Source organism: Lethenteron reissneri, chromosome 51 (assembly GCF_015708825.2).
Source record: "Lethenteron reissneri isolate LAM-NWPU_2019-01 chromosome 51, ASM1570882v1, whole genome shotgun sequence".
In the NCBI taxonomy this organism is placed as follows: domain Eukaryota; kingdom Metazoa; phylum Chordata; class Hyperoartia; order Petromyzontiformes; family Petromyzontidae; genus Lethenteron; species Lethenteron reissneri.
In genome coordinates, this window is record NC_083829.1 from 8504317 (window position 1) to 8525924 (window position 21608).

General features: G+C 53.0%; 1 protein-coding gene across 5 annotated transcripts in view; it reads right to left on the reverse strand.

Annotated features, from left to right (window-relative positions):
* Positions 1–3770: 3770 nt before the first annotated feature.
* The window catches only part of LOC133355405 (diphosphoinositol polyphosphate phosphohydrolase 1-like), a 46313-nt gene continuing 28475 nt past the window's right edge, over positions 3771–21608 (reverse strand). Inside the window, exons 2-6 of one of the 5 annotated variants that reach the window (XM_061572685.1) lie at positions 12884–12994; positions 11828–11872; positions 9658–9742; positions 5169–5283; positions 3771–5131 (exon numbers count right to left, since the gene is read on the reverse strand). In XM_061572685.1, coding sequence (XP_061428669.1) covers positions 5050–5131; positions 5169–5283; positions 9658–9742; positions 11828–11872; positions 12884–12994 — 438 coding nt within the window. In that variant the 3' untranslated portion in view covers positions 3771–5049. Of the gene's footprint in view, positions 5284–9609; positions 9743–11827; positions 11873–12883; positions 12995–21608 lie in introns of all 5 variants that reach the window. The other 4 variants (XM_061572684.1, XM_061572681.1, XM_061572683.1 and 1 more) reach the window with 4 other exon arrangements.

The window sequence follows — 21608 nt, forward strand, 5'->3', positions numbered from 1 at the left end:
AGGTTGGTTTTCTACCTGATGGCGATTGCTTGCGTTGCAATCGAAACGTCGGATTTTATTACTTAATTTATTTTCTGCCCACGTGACTTTACCGAAAGAACCAAAGAGTAATTCCTGCAGTCACGAAAGCTTCAAATCAAGTGTAATACAAGTTCATTTACACATCCCCATCACCGACACGGCTTTCTTGAAAGTGCACACTTTTCAACAGCATCGGGTTTCATCCCACGCATAAAAATACTCTGCACCAGTTTCGACATTTGTTGTTTCATCAGCAGTCGGGCTTGCTTGAGCCAATGCTGATGATGAGCCAGATGTGTTATACGCAACGGCCCTCTGTGTAAGATATGCGTTCTACTTCTATGCAAAACACTTTAGTAGATTAACATTAACACAAACAAAAACATTCATGAGGGTCGCTGTGTCAAATATAACAAAATGAAATTGCTTTTTTGTTTTGTTTTACTCGCCACAAGGGTGGGAACTTCCACGGATTTCTCGAGGACGTCCCCACGGATTTCTTCTGTCAGAGATGGTGCAGGTGTTGGTGGAGAGGGGGGCCCACAGAGACCCCCTTTGCCCAGAGAGGCCCCGATTATCCCTCATTAATTAACGCGCTAATTAAATGCCCGGCTTAGAGGGCAGATAGGGAGCTCCCAGGTTCCAGCACCGGCGACGCGATTACGCGGAGCAATCATAACAAAGACAAAAGATCCACCCCCCCCCTCCCCTGTATAGCCTTAACAGACTGCTTGGGGCAAGTGCTGTTAAGCGAAGCAGCACCTATGAAGGCCGGCACGGCACACGAGTGGGTGGCTGGCCAGCACCACGCCCGGCCGCCTTTGTCTCCCCAGCGACGATGAATTTTTTTTTTACGCGCAAGCACGCACTCCCCCGGTGGCGATGTTTTTACGCACCGCACCAAGTACTCATTTGAGGCCGAGTCGACCTAGGGGAGGCCCAGGGACCGGTTCAAACAACCGTCACCGGTGGTGTTGGTGGCCGTGAGCGGGAATCGAACTCGGGTCGCCGGGTTTCATGTGCAGCGGAGCGCTAACCGCTGCGCCACCGCTCGCCACATTCATAACACGGCCGTCCAAGCACGTTCTAGATTTGAAGCTTTCGTGACTGCAAGGATTAACATTCTTAGGTTTTTTTCCGGTAAAGTCACGTAGGTAAAAATTTAAATTAATAAAAGTAAAATAAAATAAAAAAATAAAAATCACGACGTTTCGGAGGCAACACAAGCTTCCGTCTTCAGGTGGAACCGTCACAGCACGATAGCTGTATCAAGTGATACAGCTATCGTGCTGTGACGGTGATACAGCAATCGTGCTGTGACGGTTCCACCTGAAGACGGAAGCTTGTGTTGCCTCCGAAACGTCATGATTTTTATTTTTTATATTTTACTTTTATTAATTTTAATTTTTTACCTACGTGACTTTACCGAAAAAATCTAAGAATATGCGTCCAAGCACGTGTCTACCGCCGCTGGCTTGAATCGTTATTCTTCTCCGCTTTGCGTCTCTCTCGCGAGCGATGATTTATTCCAGGGTTTCGTTTCTCGGGCCACAAAAAAATCATCTCAGATCGGGACGCTAAATAATGAGTTAAGATTTATATTTATTTTCAAATGTTTCTTTTTTACGAAAAGCGCCCACAAATTCGGCGTCGTAAATGTGGAAATATTTCGTGCCCAGGATGAGAGAAACCACCGTCACGGCGCGCTTCATGATCCACCCTCGCCAATGTACCCCCCCACCTCCACTCTCCCCCAGTCATGACTTTGTAATTAAATGTAATTGACTATGGTATAAGCCTACATACATATTTAGGTAGGGAGAAATAATATGCACTGCGCAGATCGTCCCTTTAGCCCTCTTTAGTGGGGGGCTGGGAGGGGGTAGCGAGTTTTTACTAAAAAAATAAATTGAATGAACGAATCGGCCATGATCGAGCCACTGCTGGATGAAGGCCTCCAAAATTCTCTGGCGGATTCCCTCCGCTGGTTCGCCACTCGGTCGCCAGTCTCGATCATCAACCGCGTCCGGGCTGTCACGACCCACAACACACCCAGATATTGCAAGGCACACGCAAATACTCGGCAATGTGTGCGGCAAATTGCAGCTCCGTAGCCCTTCCAGAACCTCACTACAACGTACACTCTGCCAATCACTCAGGCACTCGATTAGCGCCTCCGTGTAGCACGGTTGGCTACTACGTACGGTGCGAAAGAAATTCAACATACAAAGATCCCCCGTATAGCCTTAACAGACTCTTGGGGCAAGTGCTGTTTACGAGCACCTATGAAGGTCGGCACGGCGCACGAGGGGGTGGGTGGTCAGCACCACGCCCGGCCGCGTTTGTCTCCCCAGCGCCGATGTTTTTACACACCGCACCAGGTACTCATTTGAGGCTGAGTCGACCAGGGCCGGTTCAGATAATCGTCACTGATGTTGGCCATGAGCGGGAATCGAACTCGTGTCGCCAGGTTTGTAGCGCAGCGCGCTAACCCACGACACGACCGCCGATCACTACGTACGGCGCGAAAGAAGTTCAACATACATACATCTTCTTGGTTCTTTCGCTAGTCACGTAGAATGGAAATAATAAAATAATAAAACTATAACATAATAAAAGAATATATAATTTAAAAAAACATAATAAAATATTATAATAGTATTTAATGCTTTATTTTTATTATTTCCATTCTACGTGACTTTACCGAAATAACCAAGAAGATAATCCCTGCAGTCACGAAAGCTTTAAATTGAAATTTAACATACATACACTCACAACCACCTTGACACGAATAAATCTATGAAACAACCTTCTTCAAAAGTGCTTTTTTTTATTTAAGAATGTTTCCATTTGTTCCGGTGGCCTAATGCCTGCTGCAAAGCGTGCCGGGTCTCACGCTGCCCATACGCTGCCATCTGCGATCGGCGTCCTTCACACATCCAACCCTCCGCACGGTCACCGGCGTCATGGCGACAGATACACAGCCCTGCCTCTTCTGTTGGCGAGGCAACCATCCCATCGGCAATTCCTCGCAATCGATCGCACGGCCAGCAAGCTCTTAAATCGGCGCGCAACTCAATCCGCCTGCGACTGCTTTGTCCAACGTCTGAGAAAGTGGTTGCCCATTTCGCCCCATGACGTCAGAAACACGCCCCTTCACATCGGAGCCCCGCCCCTTTCCCGGTTAGCTCCACCCCGCATCAGGATCGCGATGACCAATCACGAAGGCAGGATTGTAACGACCAGATTTCCAATGTTGCAGCACGTGCTGCAAGTATCGTCGCTCGAGGGACGAGCTTACCGCCGAGTAAACCAGTTGCGGAGGCGATTTAAGTTGCGTGCAACCAAAGTTGCGCGAACCGATCTCCGAGGTGTGGACGCGCGTTTAACACGCGTGTCGTTAAGCAAGTGCACGCACGTTAAACAGCTGCCTTATGCACCAGGGTTGTTGGCGAGTCGTCCATCCTGAAGCTTTGCGTCCACATAGAACCCATGTCGAGCAGAGAGGCTCCGTGCCAACAAACATCCGGCAGGTCACCGGCATTGGATCAAAGCAAGACTTAATCTGCCGCCGAGATGCCCGAATGTTGAAATCTTCCCGGCCTTTTGCTGAACACTGCTGGAATTACGCACTTAGTGGATGACGGGATGTGTAAAAAGAAAACAAAAATACTTATTTTTTTCCTTCACGTGGAGGCATCGATATGGGTTAAGAGAGTTATTCAGTAAAAACTATCGGACTTCTTAAGTTGAACTTCACGTTTTAATAAACACATAAAGCGCGTTTAAAAAACGTGTGACACATTTACGAGGGACGTCAACCTTGAGGCTGCCCGCGTACAACTTGACACGAGCCGAGCGTCGCTGCTGCTGCTACCGCTGCCGCCGCCGCCGCCGCTGCTGCTGCCGCTACTGCTGCCGCTGCTGCCGCTACTGCCGCCGCTGCTGCTACCGCTGCCGCCGCTGCTACTGCTGCCGCCGCTGCTGCTGCTGTTACTGCTGCTGCTGTAGCTGCTGTAGCTGCTGCTGCCACTGCCGCCAGCTGCTGCGTCAGCGATCTTCACTGCCCAATGACGTCTACATCAGCACGTCTCTTCTCGTGCGACGTGGAATTCGCCATCACCCGATGCCCGATTGCTTTGCTACAGAACCCTCGGTTCATCCCACACTGAACCCTCGCCCCTCATCTCAAGTGGGCGCGCTTAGGAACTCCGCTTATTCGCCGGTGACTGACAACTCTTTATCCGACGATGCAATTAGTCGTCAGCAGCAACTGCAGTCTAAACACTTCGATATAAAATGTTCGTAACTAGTTTTTTTGTTGTCGTAATAACGAGTGTTGCGCGTAAATGTTTAAACACATTTTTTTAGTAGTGTTATATTACACGGGCGCTTAACAACATTTCACCTATATACTGATAAGTTAACTTTTTTTTTCAGGGAAGTTGAAAATCCCGGCATGGAGTCCCACACAACTGGAGTGAGTGGATCATGGAGTGAGATACTTCTGTTGCTTTGTGCAGAGAAAAAAAATAAATGCGTAAAATTGACATTTGAGAGAAAATTAAATAAAATCACAAAACCCAAGAGTATGGCTTAGGATAATTAACTTTGTCATGCGGTGAAACAGCAGCAGTAACTTCGACAATAGAAATTAAAAACCACTCTCTAAAAATAAAACGACGGGAAACGCAAATTAATGAAAATAAAGACAAGAAATATGACAAATAAAAATAATAACAACGCCTGTGCAAATTCAATACTGGCAACATCCATGCAAGCCTCTGTACATCACATTATAAAATACAATTGAACGTTTCTCCTGTCCCGAGCTGCTGATAATGATCTCATCTCCGCGTCACCGTTTAGTTTCTTTGTTATCGCACTACGAACATTAACATCGCAAGTGACAACGCGTGCCTGCACAATTCACACCGCACCGTCGTCACCCTCGCCATCATCTATCTCCTCCCCCCCGCCTCGCTCAATCTCCGTCGCTGTTAAAGATGCTCGCGCTCATCGCCGCTATCATCTGACGTCGGGCGTGCTAGCGATGGGGTGGGTGGCGGCCTTGTCTTCGGTTGCTGCTGCTGCGGCGACGACCGGGGTGGTGGGGGTGGCGCCGTTGTTAACGGTGGCGGCGCTGTCCTCCCCTGCTGGGACCGCCCTGCTTGTGCTTCTGCAGGTACGAGGCCTGCACGGGCTTGTGACCCTGCAGACACTCGATGGCCGCGTCCACGGAGAACCAGCCCCGCTTGCGGCCTACGCAGGGCACACGCGGGGGCCGTAGTCGGGATGGGATTGGTGGGGGGGTGGGTTGTGGTCGGGATGGGATTGGTGGGGGGGGGGGGTTGTGGTCAGGATGGGATTGGTGGGGGGGTGGGTTGTGGTCAGGATGGGATTGGTGGGGGGGGGGGGGTTTTGGTCGGGATGGGATTGGTGGGGGGGTGGGTTGTGGTCAGGATGGGATTGGTGGGGGGGGGGGGGTTTGGTCGGAATGGGATTGGTGGGGGGGTGGGTTGTGGTCGGGATGGGATTGGTGGGAGGGGGGGGTTTTAGTCGGGATGGGATTGGTGGGGGGGTGGGTTGTGGTCAGGATGGGATTGGTGGGGGGTGGGTTGTGGTCGGGATGGGATTGGTGGGGGGGTGGGTTGTGGTTGGGATGGGATTGGTGGGGGGGGGTTGTGGTTGGGATGGGATTGGTGGGGGGGGTTGTGGTTGGGATGGGATTGGTGGGGGGTGGGTTGTGGTTGGGATGGGATTGGTGGGGGGTGGGTTGTGGTTGGGATGGGATTGGTGGGGGGGGGGGGGGGTTGGGATGGGATTGGTGGGGGGGGGGTTGTGGTTGGGATGGGATTGGTGGGGGGTGGGTTGTGGTGGGATGGGATTGGTGGGGGGGGTGGGTTGTGGTCGGAAGGGATTGGTGGGGGGGGGGTTGTGGTCGGGATGGGATTGGTGGGGGGGTGGGTTGTGGTCGGGATGGGATTGGTGGGGGGGTGGGTTGTGGTTGGGATGGGATTGGTGGGGGGGGGTTGTGGTTGGGATGGGATTGGTGGGGGGGGTTGTGGTTGGGATGGGATTGGTGGGGGGGTGGGTTGTGGTTGGGATGGGATTGGTGGGGGGTGGGTTGTGGTTGGGATGGGATTGGTGGGGGGGGGGGGGGGGTTGGGATGGGATTGGTGGGGGGGGGGTTTGTGGTTGGGATGGGATTGGTGGGGGGTGGGTTGTGGTTGGGATGGGATTGGTGGGGGGGGTTGTGGTTGGGATGGGATTGGTGGGGGGGTGGGTTGTGGTCGGGAAGGGATTGGTGGGGGGGGGGTTGTGGTCGGGACGGGATCGGTGGGGGTGGGTGGAGTGGACGGAGGAGGTGGTACGGGGGAAGGGGAGGCATTGGGCAAGCCGATAGGGCAAGGACCAGGAGTAGGTGGCCGCAGCGATTGAATACCAGGGATTGGTGGTAGGTGGTGGGGGTGGGTGATTGGTAAGTGGCACAAGGTAGGTGGTAGTTGGAGGTGCAGGGAGTTGGTAGTTGCCGGTAGTAGTTGTTAAGTGGTGGTAGTAGGTCGTAGGTGGCATGGGTAGTTGGTAGTAGGTGGTAGTAGGTGGCAGTAGTTGAGGGCAGGCCATGGGGAAGGAAAGGGGGAGCGAACATGGGGTTAGAATGAATGAATACACAAAGGCGGATAGATGAATGAGTGAGATGACATTTCACAATTGTTAATAAACAATATCATATTCATTTGCATGCACATGGGGCTTGAATGGCTCAGCAACTCAAACCAGCTCACATATTCAGAGACCCCCTCCGCCCCCCACCGTGGCAGCTGTTCCCGTGCATCAGTCTGCCAGTAACGGGTGACGATTGCTATTGAATGTGGAGCTTATTTAGATTATTTTGGTGCTATAAATGTCCAAATGATGGGCCACTTTGTTGAGCTATCATTTGCGGCCAGCTCGCTTCTGAAACACAAGTTAATACCTCAGTGGGCTTTGCCTGGTAGGATGGGGCTGATTTAGTTTCATTTGCATGTATATGTAGTGATTCGTTTACCCTTCTTATACTTTGCACTGTCATGCTTTTTGTATTGTTTATTGTTGCAACGTTCTTACCCGTCCCTACTGGACAACTGTGAAAAATACCTCATCAGCTCATCGGATTCCTCCTGCAGTATAAATAAATACAGTAAAACCTTGGATTGCGAGCATAATTCGTTCCGGAAACGTGTTTATAATCCAAAGCACTCGTACATCAGCTGTGATCACGTGACGCTCGGCAGACAAAGCGTACACGTACTACTCGTATTGCAAGACCTCGCTCGTTTATCAAATTAATATTTATTACAAATTTCTGCTCGTCTTGCAAAACACTCGCAGACCAAGTGACTCGCAATCCAAGGTTTTACTGTATTATCATTCTGTAAGATCTGCGGCCTGCGATTTAATTGTTTAAATGAGACAAACTTGGACTGCGACGCCGGGCACGCGACGGCCTACTCGGTTAGAATGACGCCGCGGGATGTTTGAGGCCCACTGCGAAGCGGACAGCGTGCGGTAATTATGGGTAAATACACCCGGCAGTAATAACCAGTGTTGTCCTTGTGTACCATAGACCATATTGTTTTATATGGAGGCTGCTTTAAAATTCCAATTCGGACCACGAACTGATTCAACAAGCGGGCAAACGGGCTCCACCCCCCCCCCCCCATTTCTCTGGGCCGCGTTACCGCTCCAATCAGCGGACAGTTCGACTCGGTTCCACGCGGTGCAAGTAAAACATCTAGAACTGCGTGCGCTCGTGCATGGCGCAGCTGATTTATTCACCGTTAATGATTCACTGCTATAGTAAGTAACATAAATAAACAGATGATTCCTGCATTTCCGACATGTGCCTTGATGTAAAAAATACAAGTAGGTTTTGTTTACACAATCCCATCGGCCACACGGCCTTCTGGGAGTGCATTTCAACAGCATTCGTTCAACTCTGGACCCGTTTCTGACATTCAGTGTCTCATTTACAGGATTGATAATAATACGTGTCTCTATGTGACTGTATGTGTGTCTGAATGTGTGCCCCGCATGTGTCTCTGTGTGTCCGTCTGCATGCACCTTCGTGTATGGGGAGCGGTAGTGTAGCGGTTAGAGCGCTGCACTACGATCCCGGCGACCTGAGTTCGAATCCCACTCATGGCCAACACAATTGAGAATTATCTGAACTGGTCCTGGGCCTCCCCTTGGTCGACTCAGCCTAAACTAAGATGTCAGTCATCTCAGGCGGTTAATCCATAACACCTGAGTCTATCCCGTGACGTCAATGAGCCTTGAACACTCCACCTGGCTTCAAGTGCACCTAGCCTGGCACAAGCGCTGTTGTTGCCTCAACGTGTCTGTGCCTGTATGTGTTTGCGTGTCACTTGACAGCCTGGCCACCCTTGGAAGCGAGTTGTTCCAATCTCAAGGAATTTTCCAGGTGAAATGTTTAAAATAAAACACGTTTTCTTTTTTCATCCGCAATGTTCAGTGAAAGGAAAGCGCGTTAAGTTTGCTCATACAGTTTGTAAATACGCGACTAAAATAGACAAAACGTGGCGAATGGAGAGAGAGGACCCCAGAGTAGCGGTGGCCAACGGGCGCCGCCCAAGCCGCGTGTGGCTTTTTAATCCACCACATGCGGCTCTATCAAAGGGGCATGACGTAGAACACACGGTCACAGTCGCAGCAAAGAATGATGAATGTGTCCCGTGATGTGCCAAAAACTGTCTATATATACACTCACATATACATATATAAATATCGGCTCTTTGCAGAACTCGTGGGTACTTTTTGGCTGTTGGTCTGTTACAGGTTGGCCACCCCTGCCCTAGAGGGGCAGGCCGAGAGTGGCAGGTTGAGAGGGGCAGCCCAAGAGAACGGCAGCCCAAGAGAGGGGCAGCCCAAGAGAGGGGCAGCCCAAGAGAGGGGCAGCCCAAGAGAGAGGCAGCCCAAGAGAGGGGCAGCCCAAGAGAGGGGCAGCCCAAGAGAGGGGCAGCCCAAGAGAGGGGCAGCCCAAGAGAGGGGCAGCCCAAGAGAGGGGCAGCCCAAGAGAGGGGCAACCCAAGAGAGGGGCAACCCAAGAGAGGGGCAGCCCAAGAGAGGGGCAACCCAAGAGAGGGGCAACCCAAGAGAGGGGCAACCCAAGAGAGGGGCAGCCCGAGAGAGGGGCAACCCAAGAGAGGGGCAACCCAAGAGAGGGGCAGCCCGAGAGAGAGGCAGCCCAAGAGAGAGGCAGCCCAAGAGAGAGGCAGCCCAAGAGAGAGGCAGCCCAAGAGAGGGGCAGCCGAGAGAGGGGCAGCCCAAGAGAGGGGCAGCCCAAGAGAGGGGCAGCCCAAGAGAGGGGCAGCCCAAGAGAGGGGCAGCCCAAGAGAGAGGCAGCCCAAGAGAGAGGCAGCCCGAGGGAGGTGGCTTGAGGGAGCCCCGAGCGGATCAGGTGGAGGCCGAGGCCACCCGAGAAAGGCAGCCCAAGCAGAGCAGGTGGAGGTGGCAGCCGAGAGCACGTTGGTGGCCCGTCCAAGTCCGGAGGTGGGAGAGAGCGCGGCGAGCGAGGGTTCTTACCGGCGGCTGCGGCGGCGGCGGCGGCTGACGGAGCGTGCGTTTCCTTACCGATGTTCACGGAGTCCTCCCAGTCCTCCAGGATCTCCGTGACGATCAGGATGTACACGTAGGTGCGGTGCTTGCGCTCCTGGTTCTACGGTTTGGGTTTTGGCGAGAGACGCGCGCACCGACGGAGACTTTCTAAATCACGGTTGCGCCGAGCACAGAACCGAAGGCGCGGAATGTCAAGTAAAGAGCAACACAGAGCTCAGTGCTGCTGTTGTAGGTGGAGTTAATGTGTGTCTTGCATTGAGCAAGGGTGTTGTATGAACTTGGGAAAAAGAAGCGAGGTGACCTGCAGTTTGGCGAGTGGGTGGGTGGGCGAGTGAGTGAGCAGGTAAGCGAGCAGGTGAGCGAGTGGGCGAGGGGCTTACAGCATGCTTGTGTGCTGCGCCAGCTTTCATAGGTGCTCCCTAACAGCACTTTCCCAAAAAGGCTGTTAAGGCTACACAGGGGATCTTTGTCTTTGTGTCCTGCAGTGTGATGGGTGAATGTGGAGCGGTGGGTGAATGCGGCGCGGCGTGAAAGTGAACTTTTCGAATACAGAAAACAGAAAAGACAAGTGGCACGGGGAGCAGTGGCCTTGATTGACAGCCCCCCATTCCAAAACGGCTGTATGTACCGTATGTTGAACTTTCTTTCGCACTGTACGTAGCCAAACATGCTAACCGGAGGTGCGAGGAAAGCCAACAAACTTTGGGTCTCTGTGTGAGTCTATGCGTCTCTGTGTGTCTATGGGTCTCTGCGCGAGTCTATGGGTCTCTGTGTGAGTCTATGCGTCTCTGCGCGAGTCTATGCGTCTCTGCGCGAGTCTATGGGTCTCTGCGCGAGTTTGTGGGTCTCTGTGTGAGTCTATGCGTCTCTGTGTGAGTCTATGGGTCTCTGTGTGAGTCTATGGGTCTCTGTGTGAGTCTATGGGTCTCTGTGTGAGTCTATGCGTCTCTGCGCGAGTCTGTGGGTCTCTGTGTGAGTCTATGCGTCTCTGTGTGAGTCTATGCGTCTCTGTGTGAGCCTATGCGTCTCTGTGTGAGTCTATGCGTCTCTGTGTGAGTCTATGGGTCTCTGTGTGAGTCTATGGGTCTCTGTGTGAGTCTATGCGTCTCTGTATGAGTCTATGGGTCTCTGCGTAGGTGTATGGGTCTCTGTGTGAGTCTATGGGTCTCTGTGTGAGTCTATGGGTCTCTGTGCGAGTCTATGTATGTACGTATGTTGAACTTCTTTCGCATTGTACGTAGTCAACCGTGCTAATCGGAGTTGCGGGGGATGGACAAGAAACTAAACAACAGCAGTTCCAAATAAATGAGTTTTCAATAGAGATTTAAAAGTGCATAGCTCCAGTGGCTTCCTAATATCGGAAGGAAGGGCGTTCCAGACGGCCGCTGACACGCGTCCGAAAGCGTCACGCGATGATGCGGTTGACCCGCTGAGAGAACCACCGACAACACCGACGGCTCTCAAGCCGTACCCTCGCGTCACCCGCACGCCGGTGGCCGTGTCGAACGTGGCCTGTAGCCCAGCGCGGTGGAGGCAGCGAAGGTTGGTGGATCACCCACACACACGCACACGCGCGCGTGCGTGCGTGCGTTCACGTCTCCTACCCTCTGCGCATTGAGGTCGCCACCTCCTGGCTCATGACAGCACAGCAAGCGGATTCATTGCCGTGTGCACGCAGATTGAGCATTACCCCCCCCCCCCCCACCGGCCCGTCCCCCCTTGAATGCCTGTGGGGTTTGTCCAGGTACTCCGGTTTCCCCGCACAGGTACAAGTACTCATTAATGGAGGTGGCAAGACGACAGAGGTCGCAAACGGGTTTTGATTCCTTACCCGTACCCGGCCGCACCAGGGTCGCAAACGGGTACCCGTACCTGGCCGGGTATGGGTAGCCGGGTATCGGGTAGGGTACGGGTATCGGGTACCCGGTTGCGACCTCTGCAAGACGAGCAAGGGTAGGACGACCACAGGGGTTGGGGAAATTGTTGGCGCCACTTCTGGCTGCCCTCCCCCGCTCGTTGTCCGTGGTATCCCGCCACCCCGTGAGCAAACTGAGCACTTCTACGGCTATTTGACGCTGCCGCTGTATACAAATAAAACATTATTATTCAGAACCAGAACATGCATTTACACTGGAGGAATCCGATGGCTCTTTTTCCCCCCACAGATATTGCAATAAGGACTCACCTCAAACACTCCCAGTAACCGCCCAAGGTCTCCCTTCACTCCAGCCTGGAATTAAAGCCACACAAACCACATCGCAGATTTATGAAGGTCGAGACGTCATCCTAGCCACCATTTCGCTCCCAACACTCTCCACCTTCCACCAGATCATGAAGCTATTGCGCAGTCAACAACCAATAAAAGTAGCAAATATGTGAAGCGGTCCTGGGCCTCCCCTAGGTCGACTGAACCTTAAATTAATACCTGGTGCGGTGTGTAAACATCAGCACTGAGGAGACAAAGGCGACCGAGCGTGGTGCTGGCCACCTACCCCTCGTGTGCCGTTCTGGCCTTCATAGGCGCTCGCTAACAGCACTTGCCCCAATAGTCTGTTTAGGCTATACGGGGGACATTTGTGTGTGAGGGGAGGCGAGGTTCTCCCCGTGTCTCCCAGTATCTCCACAATGTCTCCCACACGTCTCCCACATGTCTCCGCGTGCCTCCCCCGTGCCTTCTCCCCCGTCTGTGTCTTCCCCTGTCTTCCCCTGTCTCCCCCGTGCCTCCCCCGTGTCTCCCCCGTGCCTCCCCCGTGCACTCCCCCGTGTCTCCCCCGTGCCCCCCCCGTGCCTTCCCCTGTCTACCCCGTGTCTCCCCCGTGCCTACCCCGTGCCTCCCCCGTGTCTCCCCCGTGTCTCCCCCGTGCCTACCCCGTGCCTTCTCCCCCGTCTGTGTCTTCCCCTGTCTTCCCTGTGCCTCCCCCGTGCCTCCCCCGTGCCTCCCCCGTGCCTCCCCGTGCCTCCCCCGTGCCTCCCCCGTGCCTCCCCCGTGTCTCCCCCGTGTCTCCCCCGTGTCTCCCCCGTGCCTCCCCCGTGTCTCCCCCGTGCCTCCCCCGTGTCTCCCCCGTGCCTTCCCCGTGCCTCCCCCGTGTCTCCCCCATGCCTCCCCCGTGTCTCCCCCGTGTCTCCCCCGTGTCTGCCCCGTGTCTCCCCGTGTCTTCGCCGTGCCTCCCCCGTGTCTCCCCCGTGTCTCCCCCGTGCCTTCCCCCGTGTCTCCCCCGTGTCTCCCCATGTCTCTGCGTGCCTCCTCGTAGACCTCCCGCATGGCTGCCACGCTCGCCTCCTCTTCGGGCTCCATGCCACCGCCCGGCACGATCCACTTGTCCGGGTACCGGCTACTGCTCACCAGTAGCACCTGCATTGGCACAGACACGCACGCACACTCACTAGCCCGTCCACAAACACACCCATCCACAACTCACTCGCCCACGCTCATACACACAGAGCGCCTATGCTAAGCTCGGATTCATTTTGATGGTCGGCGTCGCCATCCACTGGACGATGTTGGAATGAGCAACACTTTCAAACTCCCCGCAGGGCCTGTACAGGATGCACAACGGCAGGCTGCGGGAGCCAACAACAAAGATATCCACTCCGACACCCACCCCCAGAGGTCGCAACCGGGTACCCGATACCCGTACCCTACCCGATACCCGGCTACCCGTACCCAGCCGGGTACGGGTACGGGTACCCGTTTGCGACCCTGGTGCGGCCGGGTACGGGTACGGGTAGACCGTGAGTCACTGGTGAGTAACTGTTTGTCACTCATTTCCCAACGTCTTGTCTCTTCTCACAATTCAAGTTCCTAGAATGAACCCACCCGCGCCTGCAACATGGCTTCATCCCAGAGGTCGCAATCAGGTACCCGATACCCGTACCCTACCCGTACCCGGCCGGGTACGGGTACGGCCGGGTACGGGTACCCGTTTGCGACCCTGGTGCGGCCGGGTACGGGTACGGGTAAGGAATCAAAACCCGTTTGCGACCTCTGCCCACCCCCGACCAACAGCAGGCACAGATTTGAGAGCAGAAAAAGGGAAAGGAGAGGGGGAGGTTGGACGCCCGAAAACGTAACGCGGCGATCGTCGTTTGCGCTCCACAACAAGCATGAGGATACGAAATGCCATCGGCCAGGCCCGAGAACGAAACGCAACGCGAGACCTGTGCAGAGCGGTACCCGACCGGTGAAGCGCCCTATTTGAACTTGTTTTTAAACCAGGTAAAAGGTCCACTGAGCTACCATATAGCTCTTTTTTTCACAAGCCACCTGACCACAAACAATAGCACAACCAAGTGGCTTATCGTGTGGAAATGTAGAGCGGCTACATTATCTAAACGTATGTTGCTAAATTTGGAGGGAAAACCCCGGATGACCCGGATAAAAATCCACGCAACGCCGGGGAGAACGAACAGGCAAACTATAAATATACAGGAGTCAGGGTCGGGATTTAACCCACGACGACTTCCTGTATACCAGGCGAGGTAGTTAACATCTCGCCACCGTGGCGGCCGAGCCAGGCTCAACCACACTTAGCGCACTTCTGGAAAATTGGTCATTGGCACTTCAAAAGTAGATCCGATGAGAACCCTCCAACACACTATGAGACCTCCTTTACTAGTGGCAAAATATAGTAGTAGGTTTTTACCCTTTAAACTGGTACAAAACTGACACCTTTATACATATATGACACCTATATTTTGCCACTGGTAAAGGAGGTCTCATAGTGTAAATGCTTACCCCGAGCTCTCAATACTCTGATAGTGCACTTTTTGAGTTGTACGCCTTTTGGCGTCATCTGGTCCAACACCAATGGAGACTAGGCTCTAAGGAAAGCTGTCTCGGGTGTGGACCAATCAACTTCAAGGACAGTGCATATCATTATCATCATCAGAGTTGTTTCTTTTTTTTTGCATTTTGACTGCTTGTGTTGCGGTTATTGCAAACGTAATGCCTTGTATAAAGGTGTCAGTTTTTGTACCAGTTTAAAGGGTAAAAACCTACTAATACAACCCTCCAACAGTCCTAGCGCGATTGGCCGACCGATTGGCCGGCCGGTCGGCCACACACATGGACAGGTGGGAGTCCAGCGGCCGACGATGTCGACCATCAAAGTTTTTCACCCCAGGTATACATTTTTATTCTATGATAATTGGTGTTTTAGCCTTCTATCTGGCAACAAAACTGACACCTTTTTTACAAGGAGTCATGTTTGCATAGACCACAATACCTGCAGTCATAATGCAAACAAAAAACATAACTCTGATAATGTATGCACTGTCAAAAGCACAACCAACCCTCAACATCGCCGCCGACTGGACGATATCGTCATTGACAACGTCGGCGACTACCACAGCTGGCAATCTGGAGGAGGGGACACGGCCATCAAACAAGGCGGCACTCCCAAAGGAAGCATTCGAGGAGGCCAGAGTACCCAGCCTGCAATGCCTGGTGAAGGTACGGGCCTCCCACTTCCACGTAGCCGCCCGGCATATGGCCCTGGACCAGGAAGGTCGCCACTGCCCTGGTGGAGTGGTGCCACCCCCTCAAGCCTTCGGGTCACAACTCGTAGCAAGGGGTGATGCAGGCTCCGAACCAGTCAGAAATGCGGGCCACACGCGGCTGCAATTCTCCCAAACTGCTTCACCGCACGCGACGAAAATCTCGCGAGACTTGCGCCGGTCAGTTGTCCTTCAGGAGACTTGCCACATCAGTATCAGAATCTTTAGTTTATCATGGAGGGATCCGAAGAGCTATGATGCTTTCTTTCGCAGATCGCGTAAATGTAAGCCCCCTCCCCTCTGCCTATCCGTCGCAAAAGGCGGCGGGCACACAGTCGGCAGGTGCAGCTCCTGCTGAAAGTGGAACGTGGATGGCACCCAGCGGATGCCACCCTGCAGAAAAACTGCGGCGAGATTCTGAGCACCTCCAAGTCCAGCTAGAAGAATACGGAGGGAGCATGAGACCTCGCCTGGCATGCAGGAGGTCGTGGGTTCGATTCCAAACCCGACACCTGTATATTTGGGGTGTGCGTGTCCTCTCTCCCCGTGGTCATGTGGATTTGTCTCCGCGTGCAGAGTATTTGGCTGCTATAAATGTCCACGTGATAAGCCACTTCATGTGTGGCCAGTTCGCTTGTGAAAAATAAGCTATATAGCTCAGTGGGGCCTTGGCAGGTAAAAGAATTTTTTTTAAATTCTAGTTTCGTATTTCACTCCTGCCAAATGACTTGCCCGGAGCGTAACCTCCTGGGGCATTGGGGCCACTGCAGCAGCTCCCAACGCATCCCGCGCCAGGCGGGGGGGGGGGGGGGGGAGGTGCGGAACATCGACGACCCCTTGCCGGTCGTCGTATAATCATCGCGCCTGATTTAGAACGGACTTCCTCCTAATAAATGAAACTGAAAAAAAAGTGAAAAAAACTGAAGATAGCTCAAGAGAGCTAAGTAGTTAGATCTATTTTTTACTTAACCCCATTTTTTACTTAACCACATTTTTTTGCTTAACCCCCACTAAAAATGTTGTACTTAACTCCATTACGAGGTGCCGGATTTATTTAGTCTGTGCATAAAACATACAGTTGCAAAGATCGTTTTCCGAGGCTCCAACCGACTCCAAGGCGACTCCAGCCTTATTTTATAACCAATTTGTTCGGGGCCTTTAGCCTGCGGCTAAAATATCTCGCTGCATTCGGAACGAGTGATGAAGTGATACGTCGTGGGTAGTAGCACGTGATGGAGGAAGATTTCGCTCTGCATTCTGGACGGGCATTGTGAGTACCAACATCATCCAGTGGGTGGCGACGTCAGTGGTTAAAGACCCACAACATAGAAATGACCCTGCCAAATCAACACTCACACCTCACACCCAGCCTCACCACCCAGACTCACACACTCACCACCCAGACTCACACACTCACCACCCAGACTCACACACTCACCACCCAGACTCACACACTCACCACCCAGACTCACACACTCACCACCCAGACTCACACACTCCCACCCAGACTCACACACTCCCCACCCCAGACTCACACACCTCCCCACCCAGACTCACACACTCCCACCCAACTCACACACCTCCCACCCAGACTCAACACACCTCCCAACCCATGGAGCTCACACACTCCCCACCAGACTCACACACTCCCCACCCGACTCCCACACTCCCCCACCCAGACTCACACACTCACCCACCCAGACTCACACACTCACCACCCAGACTCACACACTCACCACCCAGACTCACACACTCACCACCCAGACTCACACACTCACCACCCAGACTCACACACTCACCACCCAGACTCACACACTCACCACCCAGACTCACACACTCACCACCCAGACTCAACACACTCATCCACCCAGACTCACCACACATCCCACCCAGACTCACACACTACCAGACTCACACACTCACACCCAGACTCACACAATCACCACCCAGCTCACACACTCACCACCCAGACTCACACACTCCCCACCCAGACTCACACACTCCCCACCCAGACTCACACACTCCCCACCCAGACTCACACACTCACCACCCAGACTCACACACTGCCCACCCAGACTCACACACTCCCCACCCAGACTCACACACTCACCACCCAGACTCACCACCCAGATTCACACACTCCCCACCCAGACTCACACACTCCCCACCCAGACTCACACACTCCCCACCCAGACTCACACACTCACCACCCAGACTCACACACTCACCACCCAGACTCACACACTCCCCACCCAGACTCACACCTCACCCCCAGCCTCACACACACTCACACTCACCACCCAGACTCACACACTCACCACCCAGACTCACACACTGCCCACCCAGACTCACACACTCACCACCCAGACTCACACACTCCCCACCCAGACTCACACACTCACCACCCAGACTCACACACTCCCCACCCAGACTCAAACATTCACCACCCAGACTCACACACTCCCCACCCAGACTAACACCCACTCTAGACGAACACACACCACCCACCACCCAGCCTAGCACACACACATGTACACAATAGACAAACACACCATAGATACACACACACTCTCCACCCAGACTAGCACACACATACACCATAGACAAACACACACATACACAATAAACACAAACACACTCTCCACCCAGACTAAAATACACTCACCACCCAGACTAACACACATACACACCCTAGACGAACACACATTCACCATCCAGACAAACACACACACCTCACCCAGAATAACACACACACTCACAACCCAGAGTAACACACATACCTCAACCAAAATAACACACACACTCCCAAACCAGACTAACCCACATACACACCCTAGACAAGCAAAGACACACACACACTCCCCACCCAGACTAACACACACACACACACCACCCAGACTAACACACACACCACAACACACACACACACACCACCCAGACGAACACACACACACCACCCAGACTAAGACACACACACACCACCCAGACAACACACACACCACCCAGACGAACACACACACACCACCCAGACTAAGACACACACACACACCACCCAGACAAACACACACACACCACCCAGACGAACACACACACCACCCAGACTAAGACACACACACACACCACCCAGACAAACACACACCACCCAGACTAACACACACACACCACCCAGACAAACACACACACACCACCCAGACTAACACACACACACCACCCAGACTAACACACACACACCACCCAGACGAACACACACACACACACACCACCCATACTAACACAGACACCACCGCTGCCTTCAGCCTACCACAACCCATGGTGGCGTTGCAGTGTTGATGGCTGTGCTGGGTCTCACCACAACTCCCCTTACCCCACCACTCTGAGAGCCACTAATCTCTCTCCAATTACAGGCTGTGGCCGATTGATGAATCGCAAAATTGATTCGCTCGCTTAATCCATCTCCACCACGTGAGCCTCTGGTTGTCTGCCGTGCCAGCGCTAAGATCGTTGTGATGCGGTCGCACCATCACACTCGTGCGCGCCCATTTAAGGCCGAGTCGACCTAAGGGATGGCCCAACAGCGGTTGCAGGTATCACTCGCCGCTAATGTTGGGAGCTGCGGTCGGGTAATCAAATTCTTTGGCCAGCAATAGCCGGCGCTAATTCAAAAGCTGTTATGAAGGATTAATGCGTCCCTTGATAACAGGTTTTTTTGGGTTAGATCGCGTGAATATATAAATGTGTCGTTAAACCTGCCATTACCCGACACGGCCAATAAGTAAGGGTAAACAGAATGTGCCAGTTCGTCACTAGTTCAGCACACCGGTGTGTTGGAGAGACAAGCCACAACATTCACAATCTGAGTGACGTTTCGCCAGGAATTACAACCAGCTTCATCAGGCGGCAGCCAGATTTGTGGAGGAGTCCTCCTGTTTCGTTCCTTAAATACATTTTGTAAATGTTGTGGCTTTGCTCTCCAACACACCGGTGTGCTGTACTAGTAAAGAATTGGCATGTTCCGTTCACGTGACAAACCTTACTAATTGGCTGTGTCGGATGGTGGCGGGTTAAATGACACATTAATTCATATATTTACGCGATTTAACCATAAAAAAAAACCTGTATTATGGATGATATTGGTCGCGAAAGGCTACGTGTTATACGTTCCTTGAATTGGGCAAGGTTTGAGACCATACCTGTCAACCCCTTATCAGTGCTCCTACCTGATTACAGACCAATTCAGAACCTTATTGGTCACCCCGTGCCCCTTATAAATATCAGCGTTCATCCTACAAAGTCCCATCACAAGGGAGAAACACAAACAAATAGACGCGTTTTTGGTTGTTGTCCCGTGTTGAAACGGCTGTACGCAGTATGGACATGAAAACTTAAATTTCTCTGTACAAGAATACGGAGTCAAATCGTATCGGTTGACACAGCATGTTAGAAGTTGGACATCGGGGGCGTCAACGACACCGGTTATTAAACAAAAGGCCAAATCAGCCAGAACGTGTGTCAACGCCTGCGTCGTCGTGAGCGCAAAAAAAAAAAATCTGCCCCTCGTAAGCGACACGGACAAAAATAAACTAAACAAAAATTAAGGTAATTTTACGCATCCCATCAGTATCACTGCCTTCTTAGCCGTGCGGAATGTCAGCAACATTGCTTTCGTCGCTGCAAGAAACCTCGGGAACCAATTTCGACGTTCAGTGTCCACATCAGAGGTCAAGCTTGCTTGAACCAACGTTGGTGAACTGCCAGATGCTTACAGGCAAGGCTCCCCCCACCAAATATGAAGCTTTTGCAAGGCATCAAGTCCACATTTACCACACACAGTTCTTATGGTGAACACGCTCTGATAAAATAGATGGCATTGTCTTTGAACTGAATGGCCTACACCAGAGACAGAAGCCCTCTTTATGGCCTAGTCTCACCAATGTCAGACCAAAGAACGCCAATTGGCGAACATTACATAGCTACAAACACAATCGATGTGTATTACGAAAGCCTGTTGAACTTCTTTCGCGCGGTACGTAGGCAACCGCGCTAATCTGAGGTGCGGCCGAAGGACAACAAACTAAACACAAGCTCGACCCAGGCAACCCGTAGGAACCCCACCCCCCCCCTGAAACCCACCCCCAGCCCGTCTCTCCCTGATAACATCCACACAGCAAGCGCTCTCTTGCCACATCGCATGATGAGGTTACGACAAGCTGGTTTAATTAAGGACAGCTGACCAGATTTCACCCCAGGATCTCAGTGGCGCCAGCTCCGTGTCTCCGACTCGAGTATTAGCTGCCGTCCACTCGCCAACCTGCTTTGGCTGTCAGTCGCCTCAACGTCACTCTTCTACAGAGGTCGCAAACGGGTTTTGATTCCTTACCCGTACCCAGCCGCACCAGGGTCGCAAATGGGTACCCGTACCCTACCCGATACCCGGCTACCCGTACCCGGCCGGGTATCGGGTAGGGTACGGGTACCCGTTTGCGACCTCTGGGATGACGCCATGTTGCAGGCGCGGGTGGGTTGATTCTAGGAACTTGAATTGTGAGAAGAGACAAGACGTTGGGAAATGAGTGACAAACGGTTACTCACCAGTGACTCACGGCCTACCCGTACCCGGCCGCACCAGGGTCGCAAACGGGTACCCGTACCCGGCCGGGTACGGATAGCCGGGTATCGGGTAGGGTACGGGTATCGGGTACCCGATTGCGACCTCTGGTCTTCTATCCTCACTACCACGTGGTTATCGTTCCTGTGAACTCAGTATTAGCTGCCGCCCATGGTCCACTCACCAACCTGCTTGGCTGTCAGTCTCCTGCTCGTCACTCTTGTATCGCTCCTACCACGGTTACCGCTATAAGCATCCATGATGTATACGTATTTTGAAACTTCTTTAGCACCGTAAGCAGGCAACCGTGCTAATCAGAGGTGCCGGGCGGGGGGACAACATAAATTCCTTTTCAATCTCGATGATTTGAAAGTGCACGGCTCCAGTGGCTGTCTCATCCTGCAGCAGTCATCAGATACATTTTCAGGTCTCGCTCGAAGTGGCTGAACTCGAGGTTGCTGGTTCAAGAGTTTGTGGGACCCACTGTGAGGGGACAGACATTTTGGGCAGTGCAGCCACCGTACGTCTTTAGCCGGGCACGTGTAACAACTGGGTCACCACCAAAGTCAAATATCCCCCGTATAGCTTTAACAGATTGTAGGGGCAAGTGCTGTTAGCGAGCACCTATGAAGGCCGGCACGGCACACGAGGGGGGTGGGTGACCAACACCACGCCCGGCCGCCTTTGTCTCCCTAGTTGCGATGTTTACACATCGCACCGGGTACTCATTTGAGGCCGAGTCGACCTAGGGGAGGCCCAGGACCGGTTCAGATAATCGTCACTGGTGTTGGCCGTGAGCGGGAATTGAACTCGGGTCGCCGGGTTCGTAGCGCAGCGCGCTAACCGCTACACTACCACTGGGTTA